At 45.3% G+C, this 23425-nt stretch overlaps 1 protein-coding gene and 2 non-coding genes across 3 annotated transcripts; all 3 read left to right on the top strand.

Moving 5' to 3' along the window:
• Positions 1-3320: 3320 nt before the first annotated feature.
• Trnag-gcc (transfer RNA glycine (anticodon GCC)) lies at positions 3321-3391 on the top strand. The gene has a single exon. It is a non-coding gene; the product is annotated as a tRNA-Gly (tRNA).
• Positions 3392-6701: 3310 nt separating this feature from the next.
• On the top strand, positions 6702-8425 carry LOC135394724 (uncharacterized). The gene is made up of 2 exons (XM_064625621.1): positions 6702-6758; positions 6818-8425. The coding sequence occupies exons 1-2, from the start codon at positions 6702-6704 to the stop codon at positions 8423-8425; spliced, it is 1665 nt and encodes a 554-aa protein (XP_064481691.1).
• A 326-nt stretch (positions 8426-8751) lies between these two features.
• Positions 8752-8822, top strand: Trnag-gcc (transfer RNA glycine (anticodon GCC)). Its single transcript has one exon. It is a non-coding gene; the product is annotated as a tRNA-Gly (tRNA).
• Positions 8823-23425: the final 14603 nt, after the last annotated feature.

Genomic DNA, 23425 nt, shown 5'->3' with positions numbered 1-23425 from the left:
CCGGCGATTTTAACTGTGTGGAACACCAACGTGATTGCACATATAAGAAACAAAGCAAAGACAATAGTGTAACAGCACTAAAACATATACTGGTGGGAAATGACTTAGAAGATGTTTCAACCGGCAACGACGATTTGCCGGTCACGTTTACGCACTGGCAGGGCACGTCACATGCCAGATTAGATCGGATTTATGTTTCGGGGGAGTTGAGCCCTAGCAGAGCAGAATACCAAGTTAAGCCTGTGGCTTTCACTGATCACGCACTTGTCATTGCGCAGTTTAAGGCGTCGAAGGTGCCACAGAAGCAAAGAGGGGTGGTCCCATGGAAGATGAAGGAGAGCTTTTTGAACGACGAAGCCTTCGTGTCACTGATAAAAAAGATGCTTGCGGAGCTTAATAAGGAAGGAATAGACGCCCCAGCGTGGGAACGTTTCAAAGAGGAAGTACGAGCCAGTGCAATCGAGTACGGGCTGAAAATGGCAGCGGAAAAAAAGAAAGAGATGAAGGTGCTAATGGGAAGCTTGAATACCATAATTATGGCAGAGGAGAAAACGCCCGGCTGTTTCACACAAGACATAAAAGGAATAAAGAAGAAGATACTGGAAAATATGCGAGAGAGGTACCGTGGCGCACAAGTGCGCAGCAGGGTAGAAGCCATTGAGAGAGTCGAGACCATGGTGAAAGTTTTCCTGGTGCGGGAAAGAGAAAGAAAGGAACAGAAATTCATAACAAAGATACGAAGTGACGCCACCGACATGGAGGGGACGGAGGCTGTAGAGGAAGAGCTTTACAAGCACTACGAAACACATTTCAGCGCGGAAGAAAACACACGTGTGAAATGCGCGGATATTTGCGAAGGAGTGCCAAAGGTGAACCCCGAAGACAGGCAACAAGGCCGTGTAAGAATCACTCAGCAAGAAATTCTTGCGGCAATCAAGAAGCTATCCAGGAACAAGGCACCTGGACCCGACGGCCTCGGTTCAGCTTTCTACAAAACCTTTGTGGACGATTTGTCTCCCGTTCTAGAAGTGGTTTTTGAGGATATTAGAAATCGTGGACTGATGACTCCGACAATGAGGAAATGCAACACAGTTCTCATTCCGAAGAAGATGAAGCAGAAGGGAGTCCCAACCGTGTCTGATTTCCGCCCAATAAGCCTCCTCTGCAGTGATTATAAAATACTTGCAAAGATACTAGCACGACGACTGGACAGCGTGCTCTGGAAAATCATTGGCACCCATCAGACCTATGGAATCAAAGGGAGGAAAATCTCAAGTAATATTCACCTGATAAGGACAGTATGCGAGGTGGCAAAAACAGTTGGCCCTCCACTAGCGGATTTCAAGCGGATCTGAACCGGGCCTTCGACAGGGTATCCCACGGCTTCCTTTTCGACCTTCTGCGATGGATCGAAGTCGGGGAGGACATGGTAGAATGTGATCAAATCTGTTACAAGGAAATCTCGGCGCAGCTCGGGGTTAACGGCTGTCTGAGTCCACGCTTCTCAGTTTCGAGGTCAGTGCGGCAAGGATGTCCCCTGTCGCCAATTTTGTTCGCACTCTACCTGGAGCCGCTGTGCCGTGCGATAATTGACAACGTCCTAATAAGTGGGCTGAGGGCGCCTCATCAAGGGGTTAAACTTGTAGCGTATGCGGACGACGTCACGGTAATCTGTTCAAGTAAGGAACAAGTGAAGGTCGCCCCTGCGATTGTGGAAGCTTTCTGTGATGCGTCTGGAGCCCGCCTCAACATTAACAAATCGAAAGGAGCGTGGATAGGAGACTGGGAAGAGAAGCCTACGCAATATCTCGAGACACAGTGGTCCTCAGAAGTTGGAAGGTACCTGGGAGTAAGCCTAGACTGGGAAACTGCCGACACTGCAAAATGGGAGCCAAAAATCAACGCACTTCAGGCGAAGCTCAAACCGTACCAAGGCAGAAAACTGTCACTGATAAGCCGGAGCTACGTATGCAACACGGTGCTCTTCCCAGTAATCTTGTACCCGGCCCAGGCTACGCCCATTGACGCAGCGACAGTACATCGCTTTGAAAGGACATGTGCCGTATTCCTGTGGCAGTCCAAATTCGAAAGAATGCGGCGAACCAACATCTTCTGGCCATTACAAGCGGGAGGGCTCGGTGTCGTCAACCTTGAGATCAAAATAAAAGTGTTACACTTTATATATTTCCGAGACGAAGCGAGACCCCAGCTTCGAACTGCTATTCAGACCCTAGGAACCCACCATCTTCTGCAGTGGATCGTCAGCACGAAAGGCGGCGTGCCCAACACCAGGGTGCTTGGCTTCTACAGGGAGATTCAGAAAAGCATCACCTTTTTCTGCGAGAAGTTTTCCTGGGACTACCTGTCCAAGGTGAAGAAGAAGAAGTTGTACTGGGATACGGTATCCAGCTCCTTCCCTCCTCCCCTTTATCGCCGCAGCTACAATGAAACACCCGGAGAGCATGGGCAGGATGTGTTAAGACGCGTGCGAAGACTCCCCATTCCGACCAGCACAAAGGACTTCTTTGTACGCTTTCATGTCGAAGTGGTTCCGGTGCAGCAATGGCTCTTAGGCAAAGGCTTCGACGTGCCACGAGCTGGTATGTGCCATGTGTGCGGCCAAGAAGAGACTCTCCGGCATGCACTGTTCGATTGCAGGTCAGCCGTGCTGTTTTGGAGCGACCTTCGTGCAGCGCTGGAGTTGTCGATCGACTTCTCATACGAGGAACTCAAGTTCCTCTTTTTCCCACGGGCCAGGTTCCCTGAACTCGTCAGTGTGGTTGCCGCAGAGGGATTGCATGCTCTATGGAAAAGCCGAACTGCGCGCGTAGAGTGCGACGTGCGAGCACTATCGCCGGTGGCATACCTGAAATCGAAATTGATGTGGACGTTATCCCTGGTTGGACAGAACAGGTTGAGGGAAGAGCCCGAATGGAAGAGGTTAGCCACAGTAATTGAGAACATCGACCCAAAAACGTTTGGCTGCGTCATACGGAGGCGGTACAGAGCAACATGAGAGTCGCATGACAAGGCAGTCATGTTGAAGTGTTTTATATGTATAGACTTTTCGATGTAAGATTTTAATAAAAAAAAAAGTGGTAGAATACTCGCCTGCCACGCGGGTGGCCCGGGTTCGATTCCCGGCCGACGCAAATTTGTCCATTTGCAAGGAAAACACGCAATGTCTCAGTATGCCTCATCAAGTATATCACTATTCGGAAGAGAGATGTTCGAGGGAGCCATCCACGTGATTCGTAGATTTTCTTTAAATGGGACGCTGTTATAGTTAGCCAAATACGCCTCCAAAGAGCACGTATGTGGCGTCGGTGGTTCAGTGGTAGAATACTCGCCTGCCACGCGGGTGGTCCGGGTTCGATTCCCGGCCGAAGCAAATTTGTCCTCTTGTAAGGGAAATACACAACTGTAGAGTGTGAGCTCGTAATTCTTAGCTTTTTGTGTTAGGGGAGGCTCTTAAATTTGGCCAAATATACCTCCAAGGTACACCCATGTGGCGTCGGTGGTTCAGGGTCATTCTACTTCCGGCAGCGGTAGCGAAAGGTTGTGGAAATCATGAGCTCCGCAGGAGCAGCTAACCCTAACACGGCTAACACTAGCCGGGATTCTACAGCATACTCTTTGGCAAATCCGTCATCGGAGAATTACAGACTGCTTCTGCCCACACTGCCCACAGGTAACGTGTCTTTCAACACTCTTTTTCTGCACGCGGACCCATCAGCGAGGCCATATCGGGCGGATGATTTTGCCGAAGGCGTCTTTTCGGTTATCGACAAAGAAGATGTGGCCCAATTTGGCGCCTATCTGTATAATCATGTCTGGGCGCTGACGCTCCATTCAAGGCTGCCCAAGGAAAAACTTGCAAGGATGAAACAGATCGCTGTGAAGAATAAAAAGTGCATCATACTGGATCCTAATCTAAAAGAAATCCAGTTGTCAATTCACTGGCTGCCGATGCATGTGTCGGATGCTGCTGTGATCAATGCGCTAAGTACATACGGCAAAGTTGGAAATATTGAATGAGAACGCTGGAGATCCACTGCTTTCGCAGGCGCTGAAACCACGACGCGCAAGGTAGAAATGGTGCTGCGGGACGGGGTGTCCGTTGAGGGCATTCCACATGTCATGAGGATCATGGGAGGCCAGGTCTTAATTGATATTCCCGGAAGGCCGCCATTATGTCTCAGGTGCAAGAGGATCGGCCACCTGCGGAAGGTTTGTAGGTCGCCATGGTGTAGAACATGCAGGAGCTTCGGCCACACAGAGGAGGACTGTGTCAGCACCTATGCATCGAAGACCAGAACACCTGCGGCAGATGTAGCGGCAATAGACCTCATGGACGTTGAAGAAAATGCTCAAGCGAGGACAGCCGAAGAAAAGCAAACTCCCAAGGCCGAGTCCAATGAAATGTTGAGCGGTTCGGACTCCCGTCCGGAGCGCAACTGTGAAGCGCCAGCAAAGCAAGATGAAGTCATCGTGCCGTTGGCTGGACAGACTGGCGTAGAGACAATTGTGGTTGAGGACAACGCAGACGTTACGCCGGATAAAGAAATGGATTCCGCAGATCGTCGAAGTATAGCGGACCCTTCAAACGAGGACCCTGATCACAGCCAACAACACAGTGCTAGAGCACATGCATCAAATGAGGACCTTTTGGGGGGTACAGTGTCCGACGCTCAAAGTGAGGCGAGCGTTGAGCAGGAAGATTTTACCATGGTAAGGGGCAAGTCACATGAGCATGATGAAATAAAGGACGGTCCATGGATCACGATGGGAGCAGGACAAGTTACTCTCAACGACGGCAGCAAAGCGTCCGACCAGGGTAGGACAGAGTTCAAGTGGAAGGACGTTGCAACCAACCTCAAGAGGTCCAGGTACACACCGGCCCCATTAATAACTCCCGAAGAAAGAAGGCAAAGACTACTTAAGGAAAAGAAGTAAGCTTCCGTTTTTATATTGTGCGTCATGGAAAGCAACATAAAAATAGGCACCATCAACGTCAACAGCCTAATTCGTAATGAAAGGAAAACGCGGCTGAGAAACATTATTTTCGAGGAAAATCTGGATATTGTTTGTATTCAAGAGACGAAAATATCGTCCCAGGAGCACGAGTTTGAACTTGTAGAGTCTTTCAAGCCATGGCTTATTGTACAACACGCGTCCGCGATAAACAACAGTGCAGGAACGGCGATATTGATAAGAAAAGGAAGGAAGATTACCGTTGTCGATTGTGATTTGGAGCAAAATGGACGGGTGGCGTGCGTGGACGTCATCTGGAACAACGAGATAATAAGGATCGTCAGTGTCTATGCCCCGAATGAAGATTCGGAAAGGAAGCTTTTTTTTGAATCCAACGTTCGGCATTTCGTCACAACGGATAGCCACATCATTTTAGCTGGGGATTTCAACTGTATATGCCGCAGGGAAGACGGCACATACAAAACTCATAAGTCTGATAGCAGTGTGAGTGAGTTAAAACGACTGCTACAAGAAAATGATTTGGTAGATGTGACCACTGGAAAAGAGCATACCACAGCTAAGTACACACATTGGCAAGGAAAATCTCATGCCAGGTTGGGTAGGATTTACATCTCTGGCGGAATTCATCTAGAAGAAATCACGTACAAAGTGGTGCCTGTGGCTTTTAGTGATCACGCCCTCGTCACTGCGGAACTGATGAGGAAAGCCAAACGTCACACTCAGCAGCGGAACACACCTTGGAAAATGAATGAGAGCCTCCTCGAAGAAGATGCCTTCGTGGAGGAAATAAAGAGGTTAATCGATGCTCTGAAGAGGGAGGGAGCGAGCGCACCGGCTTGGGAATCCTTCAAGCAGGAAGTTCGTGCCTACGCTGTGGAATACGCAGAAAGAAGAGCATTCGAACGGAAGAAAGAAATGACAGCTCTGATGAAAAGCTTGTGCAGGTTAGTGAAGCAAGAAGAATCCAACCCAGATCACTTCACGGAAGACATTAAAGCAATAAAAAAAGAACTGACTGACCGTATGCGTAGACAACATGTGGGAGCGCAGATACGCAGCCGCCTGCAGATCATTGAACGTGATGAGATTCCGTCCAAAGTCTTCCTATCACGTGAGAGAGAAAGAACAAAAAAGAACGAGATTTTGAAGATCATGTCGGGCGGCGAGCAACACGAGGGATCGGAAATTGTCCACGATATTCTTCACAACCATTATAAAGACTTCTTCGGAGAGCAGGGCGGAATACATAGAAAGGACAACGTGGGCATCTTTAAAGGTACCCCGAAGCTGACAGAAGAAGACAGGGAAAAGGTCGGTGGAAAGATAACCCAAAAAGAAATAAGGCATGCGATAAAGAAGCTGCGGTGTCACAAGGCGCCGGGACCGGACGGCATAGGCTCGGCCTTTTATAAAAAGTTCATCGACGAACTATGTCCCATTCTTGAAGAAGTATTTGAAGACATTAGAAGGCGGGGTCTAATGCCTCCGTCGTTGCGGACAAGCCACACAGTGCTTATCCCGAAAAAAATGACGAAAGAGGGCGCCCCAACGGTGCTGGATTTTCGTCCGATCAGCCTTCTCTGCTCGGACTACAAAATACTAGCTAAAGTACTCACGAGACGTCTGGATCAGCTGTTGTGCAAAGTCATGGGCAGGCTCAAGCATACGGTGTCAAAGGGAGAAGCATCGGGGACCACTTACACATCATGAGGGCGGCATGTGAAGAAGCTCGAGCGACGGGAAATAAACTCGCTGTCGTCCAAGTAGATCTTAGACAGGCATTCGACCGGTGAGCCATTGTTTCTTGTTCGACCTTCTCAAGTGGATTAATATCGGAGAGGAACTGCAGAACTGGTTACAGATATGCTACGCAGGCATTACGTCCCAGCTACTCATTAACGGTAACGTTGGAGCCAAGTTCGACGTTAGGAGGTCTGTGCGGCAAGGGTGTCCCATATCTCCCACGCTTTTTGCACTGTATCTGGAGCCATTATGCCGCCATATTATAGAAGACGAGACAATCCAGGGTACAAAAGTAGCCCAGGAGGAAATAAAACTTCTGGCTTTTGCCGACGATGCAGCCATCATCTGCACGGAGGTGACACATGTGGAGAGAGCGCTCGAGATCATCCGTCACTTCTGCGAAGTGTCGGGAGCAACATTGAACCTGGACAAGACCAAGGGCTGCTGGTTGGGCGAATGGGCGAAGAAGCCAGAAAACCTTTTGGGAATCGAATGGACTACAGAACTGGACACTTACCTAGGAGTAAAACTAGATCCAGAAGTATGGCACCCTGGGATATGGAAGCAGAAGCTAAACCAGCTGCAGGGAAAGCTCCAGCCATTCATGGGAAGACAGCTGTCCATCCTACATAGAAGTGTGATAATTAATACTGCTCTCTATCCTGCCATCCTATATTGTGCACAGGCGATTCCTGTAGACGGGGGAACAGTGCAGCAATTCCACAGGCTATGTGCAAGGTACCTGTGGCAGTCGAAATTCGAGCGCATGCGCAGGTCAAATATCTTCTGGTCACTGGAGGCAGGCGGACTGGGCGTTGTAAATCTGGAAATAAAAATTAAAGTCCAACGCTTTCTGTACTTCAGGGATCAAAGAAGGCCCGAGATTCGTGCTGCCATGCAAGTAATGGGAACAAGTCACCTGTTGGAGTGGATAGTGACGACGACGCAAACTACAGCGCTCGATAAGACAACCCTAACTTTCTACAGGGAAATGAAGCTCAGCATCAGGTTTTTCTTAGAGATCCTTACGTGGGAATACCTGGCAACAGTCAAAAAGAAGAAGTTGTATTGGGACACCGTGGCCATGATGTACCCACCTCCACTATACCGGCAAAACTTCACAGAAATCTCGCCGCGGGATGTTCTAAAGCGGATAAAATACCTGCCTATTCCAACGAGCTCCAAGGACTTCTTTGTGAAGTTTCACATAGAGGTACTTCCTGCAAAACATTGGCTCCAGGGCAAGGGGTTCCTGGTACCCTGGGAAGGAAGATGTGATATGTGTGGCGAAACAGAAACCTTGCGTCACGTCGTGTATGAGTGCAGGAACGCTTTTCTCTTTTGGAGCGATCTGCGTACATCTCTGCAGATTGAGGAAGAACTTCCATACGAGGCCCTGAAGTTTCTCAATTTCAAGCGCAAGGAATTCACCGAAGTGAAGAGCGTTGCTGTGGTAACAGGGCTTCAAGCTTTATGGAAAGCGCGAACATCCCGGGTCGAATGTGACGCAAAGCCCAGATCACCCATCCATTTCCTGAAGATAAAACTGATGTGGACGCTTTCACTGATAGGCACCAGGAGACTAAGAGAGAAGAAGAGATGGAAGGACCTAGCGGATACCATACAACAGCTGTCCCCGAAAACTTTTGGTTGCAGAAGAAGAAACACTTGCAAGGAAAAGGAATAAGAAAACTGCACAGACGGAGCGAGGTTTTAAGGGGAAAAAAAGTGTTGTGTACAAAAGTTCTGTATACGTTGACATGTTTTCTGTGATTTTATTATAATAAAAATGTCAAAAAAAAAGTCGGTGGTTCAGTGGTAGAATACTCGCCTGCCACGCGCGCAAATTTGTCCTTTTGCAAGGAGAACACGCAATGTCTCAGTATGCCTCATCAAGTATATCACTATTCGGAAGAGAGATATTTGAGGGAGCCATCCACGTGATTCGTATATTTTCTTTAAATGGGACGCTGTTATAGTTTGCCAAATACGCCTCCAAAGAGCACGTATGTGGCGTCGGTGGTTCAGTGGTAGAATACTCGCCTGCCACGCGGGTGGCCCGGGTTCGATTCCCGGCCGACGCAAATTTGTCCTTTTTGCAAGGAGAACACGCAATGTCTCAATATGCCTCATGAAGCGCAAAGAACTGCGCAGAGCTGTGACACCCGTTACTGGTGGCAACAATCGATGGTGATCAAGGCAGGAAATTAGCCTTGTTAGTAAACCAGCTTTGTTAAGAAGAGATGGAGATGGAGATGGAGACACTGACGAAGATACACAAGTGAGGTACGCATCGCTGCCAGCACCGGGTAGCCCAGGTTTCCAGTGTACGTTAAGGATCCCCACAAGGTCGATATTATCCGTATTCCCACCGCCCTGCAGCACATGCAGCATGCAGCCGCGGATGTGTTGGCGGACTGACCTTATGTGTAAATCTATGCTCAGTTGTTTAATTTACTAGTGATACAGCGATACTAGTGATACAGTGATACAGAAACGCTCCGCCATTTCAGCGTCCCGGTATACCCGTTTTGGCTTACACACGCAAGGTTGCGGAAGTGCCAGTATAATCTTCCACACCATTATCAGATATCATATACGTTATTTTTCTGACAGAGACTTAAAGAGAACTGTCCGAAGCCTATGTCGTTCATAAACGGGAAACACATAAATGTGTTTGGGGAATCGCGCTGGGCGTTGTATTCCGGAGCAAGTTACACTGGCTCGATGCATGTCACTCGTGATGATGCACTCGTTGCATGTCGCAGAGCCGCTCCAATCCAACGTGGGTCACGTTTCGTTGGTCCATCCGTTCGCTCTTCGTTCGTATCTCAGCTGCCCACGATGTCAGAGCTATGAGTCCGTATTCACCAGCCGACTTGAACCATTGGTTTAGTGACGTCGGGTTTAAATCGATCACGTGATCTCTTCGGCTATGAAGAGCGGTTGACCAAAGGGTGACCACAACGCATGCGCACTATTGACATTGGCACGAGATGGTTGAGGGGAGGGAGAACGTAGCAGACGACAGGATTGTGAAGAGGAAGGCTCCCGTTTGTTTTTTGATTATGATGTTAACGGAAGAAAAGTTCAGGCGGCGCTGGCGCTGCTGCAGGTGGTTGCGGATCGGGGTGTCGGTAATCGTCGGTTATGCGTTATGCCTACCTCTGTATTTGTGAACTTTGGGAATGACAAGCTCTTGATATGCTCGCTAAAAAGAGAGCGTTTGCCATGTTATTTGAAAGGCAGCAGTAGGTATCCTCGCGCAGGTGATCGTTGTGCTTTTGTCGGTGTTCGGTCCTCGATTGTGGATGCGTATAATAACGTCATCCGCATCGACCATCGCTTTTTTATCGTCTGTTGTGCGGCCTGTGTGGTGAACTGCAACGATCAAGATAGCCTCGCGATTGATGGGGCATTCCAGCAGAGTCTTTCATACGCTTTCGAGCCTGATATCATGTTCGCAACGTGTGTACAAGTGCTTGGTCACTGTGGGCTATGTAAACAGAAAGAACACTGATGCAAGGGTGACCTTATCCTGCAATTGACTCCCATATGCATAACTCGACGTGGTATTTTCAACGTGTCACAAATCTGAAACGCGTTAGAGCATCTCTTTGCTGGCTGTGTTTCTTTGGAGTGTGACTCCTGCGGAAAACGTACTCATGGTGCTGCCTTGTTTACGTCCTCGTCATGTGTGTGTGTGTGTGTTTTTCTTTGTTTGTTTAGCGCTGTTTTCGTCAGTTACCCAGGGCGTCCCTGCTTGTGAGCGTGGAAGTTGCCAGTGTCGTGACCCCCTGTTAGTGCGGTGCTGTGCTTGCCTCTGACCTCCTTTATTTCTACATATCAGCATATAAGATTATTGTACAAATCATTAAGCACTAAATTGATTGTTCTGTTCAGCCAACAAAGATACATCATTACGTTGCGACTGTCTCTTGCTCTGATGAAATTTCACACAATGGGAAGATACCTAATGTATATATTTGTCCTTACTTGTCATCTGCTATGATGCACTTGACATCACAGACATAATAATTGCTAAAATAAACGGTCACACTTTAATGCCATTACACTGCATCCGAGCCATTCAGAATTTGTAGTTTATTGAGACCGTGTACACAAAATACAGATGTTAAAATGAACCAAATACCTCGTAAAGAAGGATATCTTATACCGGTTTCAATAGTGGTGTTTCAAGGATGGAGCAAACAGGAAAGGACCAAAGAAAACACACACAACAACAGCTGCAGCATCAGCCACAAACAAGCCTGTGCTGCCATTTTGTTCAATAATTGTGTTGAGCTTATTTGTTCAAAGCCATACATTATTCAGGAAACACTTTTACACACCTGGTTGGGGACTTATCCATTTTTCCATGCTCATTCTTTAGAAACTTCTCTCTCGACTCCATACTGGCATTGTAAACAATTACACTGGCATTATCATCGCACCATTACATGCCAAACCATCACCACCACCAATGCCTAAAAACTCCCCACAGCTCATGCCATGTTATAATACGGCTGCCAACATTACATCATGCACTAAACAAGCGTATGAAGGCGGGGTAGTTGGTACGAATTCATTCCGCAGCAAAGAGACGTGGACAGAAGGACGACGACTGCATCATTCACTACGATCTTTGAAATCACTCCTTATTCAGGCTTTTTTTAAATTTACGAAAGAATTTGCATAGCGATGCAGTTACAGTTATCACTTCACTCTTACACAAATCACTCAACTTCGACTGTGAAATGACATAAGAGGCCGGTGTGATGCCATGAGAAAGATAATCGCCATTGTACAATTGTGTAAACTTATTTAGGGAATTTTTACTTCAGCAGCTCTTCACCGCTTTCTTGACATTTTTTCTAGTTTTTCAGTCATGCAATAGTTCTCAGACTATTCCCAGTTTTCCATGCTTTACTGGATTGCAGACATCCTGAAATACAGACGATGATTCAAGCAACTCAGCAACTGGGCGTTTGAGGCTTACATGTTTGTATCATCCGTATTTGTGGCCTGCTTCGACTAATTTTCGTTTACACAGATGATAAAGCTATGAAAAATTATTGCACAGGCTGCATTTCTGCACCGTGTGGTTATGCAGTTTGACTGTGCACCTTTGTACTGAGAAATTGTGCTATTTCTTGAGAAACAACACAGTGGAATACTACAGCAAGGCACACTTAGAGATGCTCATTCTAGCATAAAATCTCAGTGCTACAGCAAACAGCAGCACTGATTATTGTCTGCTCGCTTTCTATATTGATCTGTATCATACCGTAAGGGGAAGTCTGCAGTGGAAAATTGGACGCAATGCAAATAAGCTTATACAAAGAAAAGGATGCAACTTTAAATCATGTGCATCTTAGCTACAATGTGCTGTATTACTTTTATTAAAATTTACATGACTGCATATCTTTCTTCTGCAATTTCAGTTATTTTTTTATCCACATTGGTAGTTGTCACTTTGCAGAAGCCGACATATTGATCCAGTTGTGTCAGCACAAATCTATGCAACTGAACAGTTTAATGTAGTGAGCATGGTGTACTGTATCATCAAGGACAAAGCCTGGGAGCAGATTTATTGGACACAATGCTGAATTCATGGTAAAATAATGTAGATGCCTCTGCATGACTAACCACCAAACTTCAGTAATGAGTGGTGGACATGCAGAGTCTTCTGGCAACTTCTGGTAATTAATACATGTCATATGGGAGATGGTTTGCAAGATACCAGCACCCAAAGCAACAGTTTCACAGATTCTGGCCATATGCATTACGTTGGCACACAAGAAGAGCATGTAACTACTTCGGTCCACTTTACTGAACTTTAGCACCCCTAAGAGTGCCATAGAAAATGTGGGGAGGAGGGGGGGGGAGTTCTAAAAAGAAACAGTAGTAGTGTGAATTTCCCATTAAAAAGAAATGAAAAATTCCACACACACAACCACAAGATTTCTGAACCTATGGTGAAGCTAGCTCTTACACAGACATGTTTTTTGTGGGGCATGGCATGGTGTGCCTAAGCTAATGCCAGTCACATATTTGAATAGCAATAAATTTGTATAGCAATTATTTTCTTCACATATGGCATTGAAGAACAGCTTACCTGAAACAAAATAAATAATCAGGTTTGACACATATACAATCATATGTCACAGGCAAGAAAGCAGTGTGCACGAGACGCCACATATTCTCCTCTCTCTCTGGTGATGATGTGAAGGCTTTCCAACAGTAAATGTATGTACGTGGTATCTTGTATTGCAACAGCATTCAGGCACTGTTTCCAATGACAGATCCATAGATGTTAGAATCATTTGTCATGATGCTGATGACACATTCTTAGCTACACCAGAACTTTGTGACCGTAGTATGCCCATATTCTGTTTATTCTCCACTCACTGCTGTACATTTATGGGTGGAGTGCGAGTCAAGGAAGAGGAGAGCTGGTGTGAAATGAGAGTACCAATGTACAGGACATGTCATACAGCAAAAACCGTGGACACTTAGCATGCACCTGAGCTGGTGCAAAGAGAACAAGTTGTAACATAATTGAAGGTAAAGTGATGTACTACACATATGCATATTAGCAGGATATTGGTTTGGTTCACTATTTTGTAACTCAGCTATTCAGAACACGTTGAAGACATGCACAACACAGCCAAATTAGAGGGTAGTGTTTCGGGTGTGTTGTATGTTGTTACCGTCAATAAATTTTCCTATTACAATTAGAGGTATTGTGGCATTTGCGATGAATAGAAGCATGATTGCAATGTGGATGCAGGTGTATATGATAAATCATGTGGCATGATTCCATAGGGATGTGTTTTTCGATTCTTAAGATTTACCTCAACAGGATCAACGTGGCTCCAACCAAAGTTAGCTTGAAAGAGGGGTCCCGACGTTTCAGAGCCGAACCGGCTCCTTCTTCAGGGGTGACGAACTAACAGGGCTAACTTTGGTTGGAGCCACGTTGATCCTGTTCAGTTTCTACCCAACCAGGCACACCTGTGTCAAACATGTTCACGTTTAAGATTTACCTGTACAGGATATGAGGCTACACAAAAAGAGTGCACAGATCACACCAGTGTAAAGCTGCAGTGCGTCGAGTAATTTTTAACAGTCCTGCTCACAAAATGATGCAGAACAGCATGCATACATTTTTGCTTGAAAGAAAAGCCTTGAGCTTCAGGAGACACAAAAGGGACACCATTTTTTGTTTAGCGCTGTATTCACGCTGAACAGATGAGCACATGGATAAACTCTGTGGCCATATGACAGCTATCAACGACGTAAAAGGAGGAGAGCTAGTGTAACATGGGTGCTTGTTTACCCTGCTTTACTACTGTCGTCTATATCCACACTGAACACATGAGCACAGAAATAAACTATGCGGCCATACGGCAGCTGTCAGTAACGTAAAAGAACGATAGCTACTGTTAACATGGGTGCATGTTCTTCCATGTGCTCGTGTGCTCAGTGTGGATATAAACGGCTGCACTGGCTGGACAAATCTGTACCCATGTCAACGCAAGCTAACTTTCTTTTAAGTAGTTGACAACTGTCATGTGGCCATGTACAATTTATCCATGCGCTCATGCTGCAGTATGGGGGAACGACATTTCCATTTTGATCTTGCATGAACCAGCTGACTCCTATTATAATTGTCAATACTATCTATTGATGAGTCTGTAGCCTATGTTTTGTTATATTCGTCTGGAAGGTGCTATATGCAGTAATTGCAGTTCATCTAATTTTCAACTTTAAGTGCAGTTCAATGGGAGCAAGAGAGCTGTTTCTGTACACAATTGCCCTTTATTCCTGTGCAATTCAAACGTACTGCAGTACGACACCTCAGATATATTGGCGGAGTCAGCATGTGGAATGTAGCAAGGATTTTTTTTTTTCCTTGTGCACCATTGCTCACTTATGTTCTCATGTGACCTTGACAACTAATTGAGCAGGATATCCAGAGTGCACGCTTCTATGAAAAAAGTCATCCTTGTGGAACTACGTAATAGCCTTTATTGTCTGAATATAAACAAAAAACTCACGAATACAAAGTTGTTGTGATGAATGAGTCCATAGCAGAAATTTTAAAGAGAGGATCTCCAGAATATATGTGCTTATACAATGCAGAAAAGCTGTCAGTGATTGGTCATGGTTATGTACCTGCAATAGTAATGATACTTCCAAAAGGTTTGCAGGCTCCTTTAGCACATTGCTGTGTAGTGTCTTTTGCAGAAGCAGCCCTACAAAAGCACATCTACTGTTACCAAATGATAAATCAATATAGAAGTAAGCAGCTGTCCCTTTGAATGTTTTCTAATGTAGCAGTGGCAACACGATACCTGAATAACAGATATTCATTGGTCTGTTCTGCTGTGGCATGTTGAAATAAGTAAAACACACATTTCAGTTTCACCTATGTTTGCATGTGAATCCAGGGGAAATGGGGACCTCCTTAGCTTTTGCTCCGGTATTTTCATAATCGGGGAACGTAAAATCTGCTCAGATTTCGTGTTCAGTGTAGTGCAACAACATGCAATGTCTCCATGCCTTGATAGTACCCACACAACAGCCGCAAGACGCTAATGCACTTTATGATCAGTCCTATTGCACTGTTAGATGTCTCTGGAGATTAGACACGCTGCGAAGAGATGATAGATACTGGGATGGTTGATAAGCATGCCAGTGGATAACGCCCCTCAATTTCTCCATCGGGGCTCGCAACAACCATCTAGTATGTTATCGCTCTTACTGTACAATGACGGGGGCGCTTACAGTGTGTATCACAGGAGATGACGCTCATAATAAGCGCCAGCACTACTTATGCTTTGTTTTTGAAGATGCACACTGACGTTCGGCCATCCGCACGCTCTCTCGGTCCCTTGGATTGGTATATGGATTTTGTCCGGTGGCACATGTCGATGTCACTCTCTTTGACCACACTTTGACGGTGCTTTTTACGTTTGTCATGCAAAAGTTCGGAATAGCGCCTTCTAAAAACAACAGCGGCATTTCGTACCCCCGGTCAAGCGTTACGCCGTTTTTGTTTACTAACCGTGCATTTAAAACGATTCTGCTTAATTCTTACCAGTTAACATCGAATTAGTGCAACATCACCTACCGCAACCAATCTACGATAGTTTTTTCAACACACTCGTCCACAGTAGTTGCAACGTATACTTAGACCGATGTTAAACTAGCCCCTCCACTAGTTTAAAATACGTCCCATTCAAATGCATGGGGCTTAAACCACCAGTTTAAGTAGCTTGGGTGGATGACCGAAATGGAACATTTGTGGCAAATATTCGTCCCATTGTGATCAAATCTGTCTCCTGGGCGCTTCTAGTAACTATATTAATCGAAACTTACCCAAGATTTGAAGAAAAATTCTTCGTGAACCGGGGATAAGGCCTACCGGCTACCATCGCTTCTGGCAGACTCTAGTGAAATGCGCATGCGCTGTGCAGGAAGCTCGCTATGTGCGCCGCCATAGGCTTCACAGCAGCAGGTGGTAGAGCATGGGGTGGTGATCCAGGATTGGCGAACGAAAGTCTCACGTGATTGATTTAAACCCGACGTCACTAAACCAATAGTTTAAGTAAGTTGGTGAATACGGACTATGGGGTTCACAGCGGCAAGCTGTTACCACCACCACCAAAACCTCTGGGCTGTACCCACACCGGTACACTACACTGCCTATGCAGGCTGTGGACTTCGACCACAAGAACACGTGAGCCTCACCCCCACCCCCACCCCCACTTCTTCCTGCTGTCCATGTTTCCACGTCTGTGCACAACTGATAGCGGCAGTTGCTTCGCGGCTCTAGCACGGAATAAAAAAAGAACGCGACCCTTCAACATTCAGATTGCATCAAATCAAACAACCCTGGAAAAAGACGCTGACGGCAGGTGAGGAAGGTCTAGGTTCGAGTCCCGAGATCACGAGCTTTTACAGCGATAGCGGTATGGGGTGGGAGGAGGGGGGGTTGCTTTCTCGGAGCGCGTACTGGGGAGGGGAGGAGGAGAGAGAGGGAGATCCAATGTATCAACTGATGTTTTTTGGACGACCCCCCCCCCCCCCCCCCGGATTCGCCACTAGATCTCACGTTAACTTTTGCGGTTGGCAGAATGAACTGCCAGAGATGTCGTGTTTCGTACTCGCATTGGATACCTCTTCTGCTAACTGCTCGGGTAATGCTTTCTACACTCGCAGAGAAAGAAAAATTTGCGAGCCATGAACGAAAGTGATTTTTTAAACGTTAATAATTATAAAGTATTTAGCGAATCGCGTCTTATTTCGTGTAACCCTTTCCGGGTTATCCTTTAATACCCTTTTCCGGTTTACCCTCTCCGGGTTAACTCTTTCTTTTTAGAGCGTGAAAGCGAGAATGGCTACTACTCTGGCCAGTGGCCGCTGCAGACGGTTCGTCCATGAGCCACTTGGATTTGTCTCTCGTGGGGATACTGTGTGGCATTTTCCTCAGATGCTGTAGCTTGCAGAAGATGGTCTGAAACACGCATGTTCACGTTGGTCACATGCACAGAATGAACACACAATTAAAGAGGCATTGGAGTTATTTATTTTTGTACCGCATTAATGCAGTAAAGCTCGTATCATGCAATGTCGAAAACAAATCCAGTCTACTACCTTCGGCCCCTCTCTACTTGTTCTAGTTTATTCTTCAAGTTAGAAGTGTACGCACGGGCAACACTACAGTGGGTAAATAAAAATTTCGAGATCCTGACGACAGACACAGAAGTAGGACTACGTATTTTACTTGAACACATGTTTTTTTTAATATTTTTGTTCTCTACCTTCTTGTTTGCTTTTGCACTTTGAGTGGAGTATTGCATCTGATTTAGTTTTTTTTTTTTTTTTTTTGCGAATCGTCCGGAAGACTATACAAGCACACCGCGCTCGTGTTCCTAAGCACGTGGGTGTTCTATGATCGCTATACTTCATTTATTCATTTTTCCTGGTTCTTTACGATGTAGTTAATTGCCATTGCGCCCCGTGACTGCTTTTGAGTTTGAGCCTCTAGTAATATATGCCTCGTGTGCATATCTTGTTCTGTTTATAGCCTGCACATGTTTTTACAGCGGCGCCCGTGCGGGACCTTGTCAGCTCTTTCGTAGTCTCACATCAGGTGTGCAAATAAGGCACTCTCTCTGTGCATAGTGCGTGCTCGCTTGGTACGCTGAACAGACGGTACCTAGAACACCTTAACTGGTGGCATGAGTGATGGGCACTGAGAGGGTTTAGGTTCGAATGCACTTCTGGTACCTTTTATTCAACTGTCATTATTTAATTGAAGTAAGGGACCGTGTGTTGCGAGTCTTGTTTTGTCTTTGCTCCCTATGTTTAATTGCTTTATCTACCGCTCCGTCCTGTACATGTTTCGGCATGTCAACTTGCTCGTGAATAACAGCATTGTTACTATAGGCTCGGGATCCAACAAGTTTTTTCCGGTTTTCGTTTAAAACGTTTTCGTTTACACGTTTCACACGCCGTTTAGATTGACGTATAGTCTGGAAAACGTTTCCTTATGAAACGTTTAAACGTTTTGTTTAATGCGAAACGTTTAAACGTGTCGTTAATGTGAAACGTTTAAGCGTTTTCTTAACGTTAAGCAATTGAACGTTATGTCAAGGTCGTTTAAAACGTCTTGTTAATACGAAACGCAACGCCTTTCGAAACAGATAGCTATTTTAGCAACTTCTTATCTTTATTAATGGGAAACATTGACCAGCCAGGCATTACCAACGACGCCAGTTTCTCACTGTCTTATAAGTAGCTTATTACTTCAGTTCATATTTGGCTTCCCCCCTATTTGTGTTCATTTTCGTCGTACATTTCATTATGAATCGACGTGTTTCACTATAGTTTTAAGCATGTCGAGCTCGTAAAGGCGGTGATGACGTTTGAATCTTTTGGGTAGTTTATACTAAAAATTCCGTATTTATCTTCTTTACGCCAGTAGTATTTTGGTGAAAAAAAAACAACGCGGATGATTGTTATACTGAGCGAGTACTTTAGCCTGAAGCATATAACCTGCTCTTTCCTACTGGTTCCCACTATTGCACTCTAAAACCAGAACATTTGCCAATAACGCGCTAAGAACAAATCACTGTCCCGAATGATATCTGTCTTACACCAGAGTGGGAAAAAAAAGGGTGAGCACGACTTTTGTGGCATGATGCGCTGACGCGAATTACCACAAAGAGCCGTACACCTCCCGTTATGAACAAATTGGGATGGAGAAAAGGATAACACCCAGAATTGCAATTCTGCCGGACGATGTCGATGAGATAATGCTCCGTTTTTGGAGTGTCAGCGATCCCAATGTTATGAGTGCACGCGGCGCAGAGTTCGGTGTACGCTGCGAAAGGGGTCGTGGCAACGCTCTATTAACCCCCAAGAAACGGAATAAAATGCGCCCTGCGCTGTGTCTGCACCCTGCTAAAAAATCCAACATAATTTTCCAGTATGAGAATTCCAGTATCATTTCATATCGTGTTCGGGAACCATGTATGTCATCTGTATAACTGTATACCAGCACATTTATACCTGCTCTTGGTAGTGCTGTACCGGATCTGTATACCTGTTCAGTATGTGTATCTCGTGCGACTGCATGTATGTGGAAGTCTCATTAACTTATGTAAGCTGCAAGAAATGCATGCAAAGGCAGCCATGTCTGTGCTCCTGATGGTTGTGTTGCGCTCATGGGCACCATCAGGATCCTTTCTAGGTGGAGGGAGGCAGGGTAGAATGTTTGGAGTGGTGGTGCATCAACTGTGCCCACAGCTACACCGGCTCAGAAACCCTAAGTTTCTGAAAGGCAGGGGGAAGCCTCCCCCCCGACGGCGTGCCCATGCTTGTGTCGCATACTGTACCAGGATATGCAAACAGTTTGTGTCCCCAGGCCATTTTTTATTTTTTTCTGTTGGTGTCAGACAGCAGGTTACGAACATAACTAGGAAGCATCTTAAATCATTCTTCCTTTGAGTCGCTCGGAGGTGTTCTTCTTTTCAGGTACTCCCCGTAGGCACCTGAAATGAGGCAAAATAAAAAATAAATGTTATACAAGGGTATCCTACATACCATGACAACTGTTATACGGGGTGGTTCACGTTATATAATAAAACGTTCTAGCAATAACATACTTTACAGAAAGTTAGGTGGACGTACATTATTTGACTAGCAGATAACGTTTTCCTGGCTTTGTGAGGTATTTGCAAATTTTCTACTCTACTCTAGCTTGAGAAGCTTATCTTGAGTATTTTTCCAGCTCAGATCAGCCAGACATGTTTTCAATCCGCTACTAATTTCAGTTCATAGAACAAAGGGTGGAACTAAAACGGAACATACAGAAGCAAAGAAGACTCCAATTTGTCCCTCCCACTCCCTAAGGCTCCATTTGATTGAGCCACAAATGGAGCAATGAATCAGAAGATAAACACGTGGAGATATTCCACCTCTCAGAACAGATATAGAAGTAATGAAAGTGCGATCATATTTTCTTATTTGCTGTTGTGGATTTCACACCTCGGTTTACCCCTAAAAGTGGTGGTGGCCAGATGGCAATTTCCATCATCATGCACTTGCCTCATTGGCCAAAATGCGTTACAGTCTCATCAAGCCGGTACCAAACTGTTTTCTGCTGAAAACGTGATGTTAACGTTGAATATATCAAAGGTAAAGCGAATAAATTAAACTTGTCGTAAGGGGAAATTTAAATTGCCTTTAGAAGGCCAGCGAAAATGTTCCCTAACCTGAATAGTATTTTATTTGCACAACTTGTTAATCAATCAAAAATATTGTATTTGTAAATAAAGATCCAGATATAAGCTTAATGGCCTATAAAGCAAATGTGAAAGAAAATTGGAATGCAAAAACTCTGTCTTCTGACATGTTCCATGAATACTTGTAAAAGAAGCTGTTCACTGTTGTGTATCTCATCACCTTAGTAACCTGACTGACTATGTTTCTGAAATATTTAATATGTACATAAAAAGAGCAGCCATAAAGATGTGCATAGTTACCATTACTGTTACTGTCAATGACAAAATTAAAAATTAATACGCAAGTCGTGTACAAGAGCGAATAACGAGACGATTATGAAACTCACTTCCAAGGGTATCCAATTTTTGGGGGTTGCGGCGTCGCTTCCCCTCTGCGCCTTGTTTTAGAAACAGACGGTAGGTTTCTCCTGTTAGACTTCTCTCTGCCAGCTGCTCCGTGCTCCATAGAGTTCTCACCATGTCGCGGGAGAACAGAGAGTCCTTCTGGGTGTCAAGCAGGTATTGAAAATGTTCCTTGTTGACATTTACGCCATTCTCAAGAGTCACCAGTTGCATGAAATAGAACAGATATATTGTCGACCGGAAACAGAAGCAACAACGTCGCAGGGCAGGTAGTTTACTTTGCCCGGAACTCGAACCAACGTTGTCAGACCAAGATCTCAAGGCTGGACAAGCACAATGGCTGCACAAGCACAAGAGCGTGCTGGCCCAATCCAGCCCAGCAACGCTCTGCGCTCAAAGCTCTTCTGACATTTCTGGACACCATCGGACTTCGATCGTTATTGTGAAGGGGCTCGTTATTTTATACCCCCCATTCCATCCAGCAATGGGGTAGAGTATCGCCTGTGGCGATGAAACTCCCCACTCTCCAAGGTCGAAAATAAAGTTGTTGTTGTTGTTAAATTCCTCTCGTTACTGTTCAGCAATTGTGTCAGGTCTGATTCGTTCTCAGTGCTGCAGGAACTCATACGAGTGATTCATTTTGATGTAGCTCTCCATTTCGGGTGATTCTAAGGAATTTTTCAACTATTCTCGGATCTACAATTTATTGGCTCATTTGAGGTGTTATTAGTGCTTGTCCTATTGTGAGCGTTCTAACCTAAAAGCATTTCTTCATGTTCCATGAATGATGTCGTAAGAGAGGGAGCATGTCCTACCTCATCTCCAGTAAATACCAAGTCAGGGCGTGTGGGGGCACTTTGAATGAGGGATCTTCCCAGGAATGGTCACGATATCCTGTTCCTAGAGTTGGAACGTCCCGAGGTCTGTTGCAGATTGGACAATTGTAGTGTTAGGTCAAACCATGCCAGACATGTCAAGAATAACTTCCAAGATTTATAACACAGAGTGAGTGTAAAGCACAAGAACATGCTCCCCAATATTCCCCTCTGAATTACATGTCCGTGCACCTGTTGTCAACAGGCAATGCTGCAAGGAAAGTAACAGTCGCAAAACACACTTGCCACTGCAGCATCCCCGCCGTAGAATCGAATACATACCAACCAATCAACCAACCAACCAACCAACCAGAATGCAAGAAAGCAGAGGAGCTACCAAATACACATAGTATGCATGGCGCATTTCCTGTCTTTTATGTCACGTTTTTTTTTTTTTCAAGAATCCCCCTCATATGCACACCGCACACTTTTTAATCCCCTATAAACAGCACATCCTCGCTACCTCACTCAAATTGCTTTCTGAGCAGGGTAGGAGTAGTAAACGGAACCGTTCCGTTTATTATACGCTCTAAACCTGGTACCATCTAGTAAAGGGTAAAATTTCAAAATTTTTACCCTCTATTTCAGAAGTTACCTTTTAACTTATGGGCAATACCCTCTATAAACGTTACACGGAACACCTATAAATACAGGTTACTGTCTCCTAACCGCCATACCGACGTAAAAGTTACAGTTTCGCCAGGCATGGCTGTTTCTAAGACGCTCGCCTCCTCACAGACGCCACAGAACAAATGGTCTTCAAAATGAGCTCTCATCAGTGCAGAACGCACACTGTCATTCGGAACATATAGCTATAATATACGTAATTCATCTAAGGGCATCCAGTGACGAAAAGTGACTGATCACTACATGTACAGATTCACATGCACAACAAATGAAATAAATAAATAATTGCAACTGGAGCATATGTATTATTTAATTGGCAAACCTGGAACTACAGCTGAGGCAAGAGCACGAGGACGTCACAATATAAACACTTGAGCTGTGATGAACGACATTCAGTTTCAAGGAGGTGTACTCTTTGCAGTCCCACGTTGTTGCAACTCCCTCACCAGTACGCCGAAAACATTTCTATTCCTTTCTGATATGTCAGAATGACACATCAGCGACGCGGCTATGGTTAATCAGAAGCACACGAAGAAGTAAAACACAAGGATGACAAAGGACTAAGCAAATAACGGACGTTAGACGCACACGTACACGCTGTGTTGAACCGTTGAACCGTGTTAGAGAGAGAGACTGTGCTGTGATAGTGTTCCTAGACTGTCCACCAAAAAACGTAACCACGAAAACTATGTAGTGAACATACCGCAGAAATACCGTGATAAAGTTCCGTCACTTGACCCTTGTGCATTCTTCACAATTCTGAAGACGATACGCAGTTCGTACAGACGCAGAGACACAATAACGTAACGCACACTGATCCGACACTCTCGTACAGAATGATTGAATGTGCGGCTTGAACGAGAACGCAGTGACTTTTGAGCAGTACCTTTTATAGAGGTTACCTTGCAAAGAAACAAGAAAAACAAGCGAAGGAAATTCAAACGCGGAATTCCTTTAGAAGTTACAACGTTTCCATAAAGGGTACATTTATAAGTTACGACGGTTGGATTTCCGTTGAACACT

Source organism: Ornithodoros turicata, chromosome 1 (assembly GCF_037126465.1).
Source record: "Ornithodoros turicata isolate Travis chromosome 1, ASM3712646v1, whole genome shotgun sequence".
Classification (NCBI taxonomy): Eukaryota; Metazoa; Arthropoda; class Arachnida; order Ixodida; family Argasidae; genus Ornithodoros; species Ornithodoros turicata.
Note: the sequence above shows the minus strand (reverse complement) of the source record. Positions and strands in the feature narration are given on the sequence as shown.

Excerpts from the sequence above, each read along its gene's own strand:
- LOC135394724 (XM_064625621.1), top strand. The coding sequence starts at position 6,702 with ATGAGGGCGGCATGTGAAGAAGCTCGAGCGACGGGAAATAAACTCGCT. Across the intron at positions 6,759-6,817 it reads ATAAACTCGCTGTCGTCCAA|TGGATTAATATCGGAGAGGA; the intron begins GTAGATCTTAGA and ends GACCTTCTCAAG.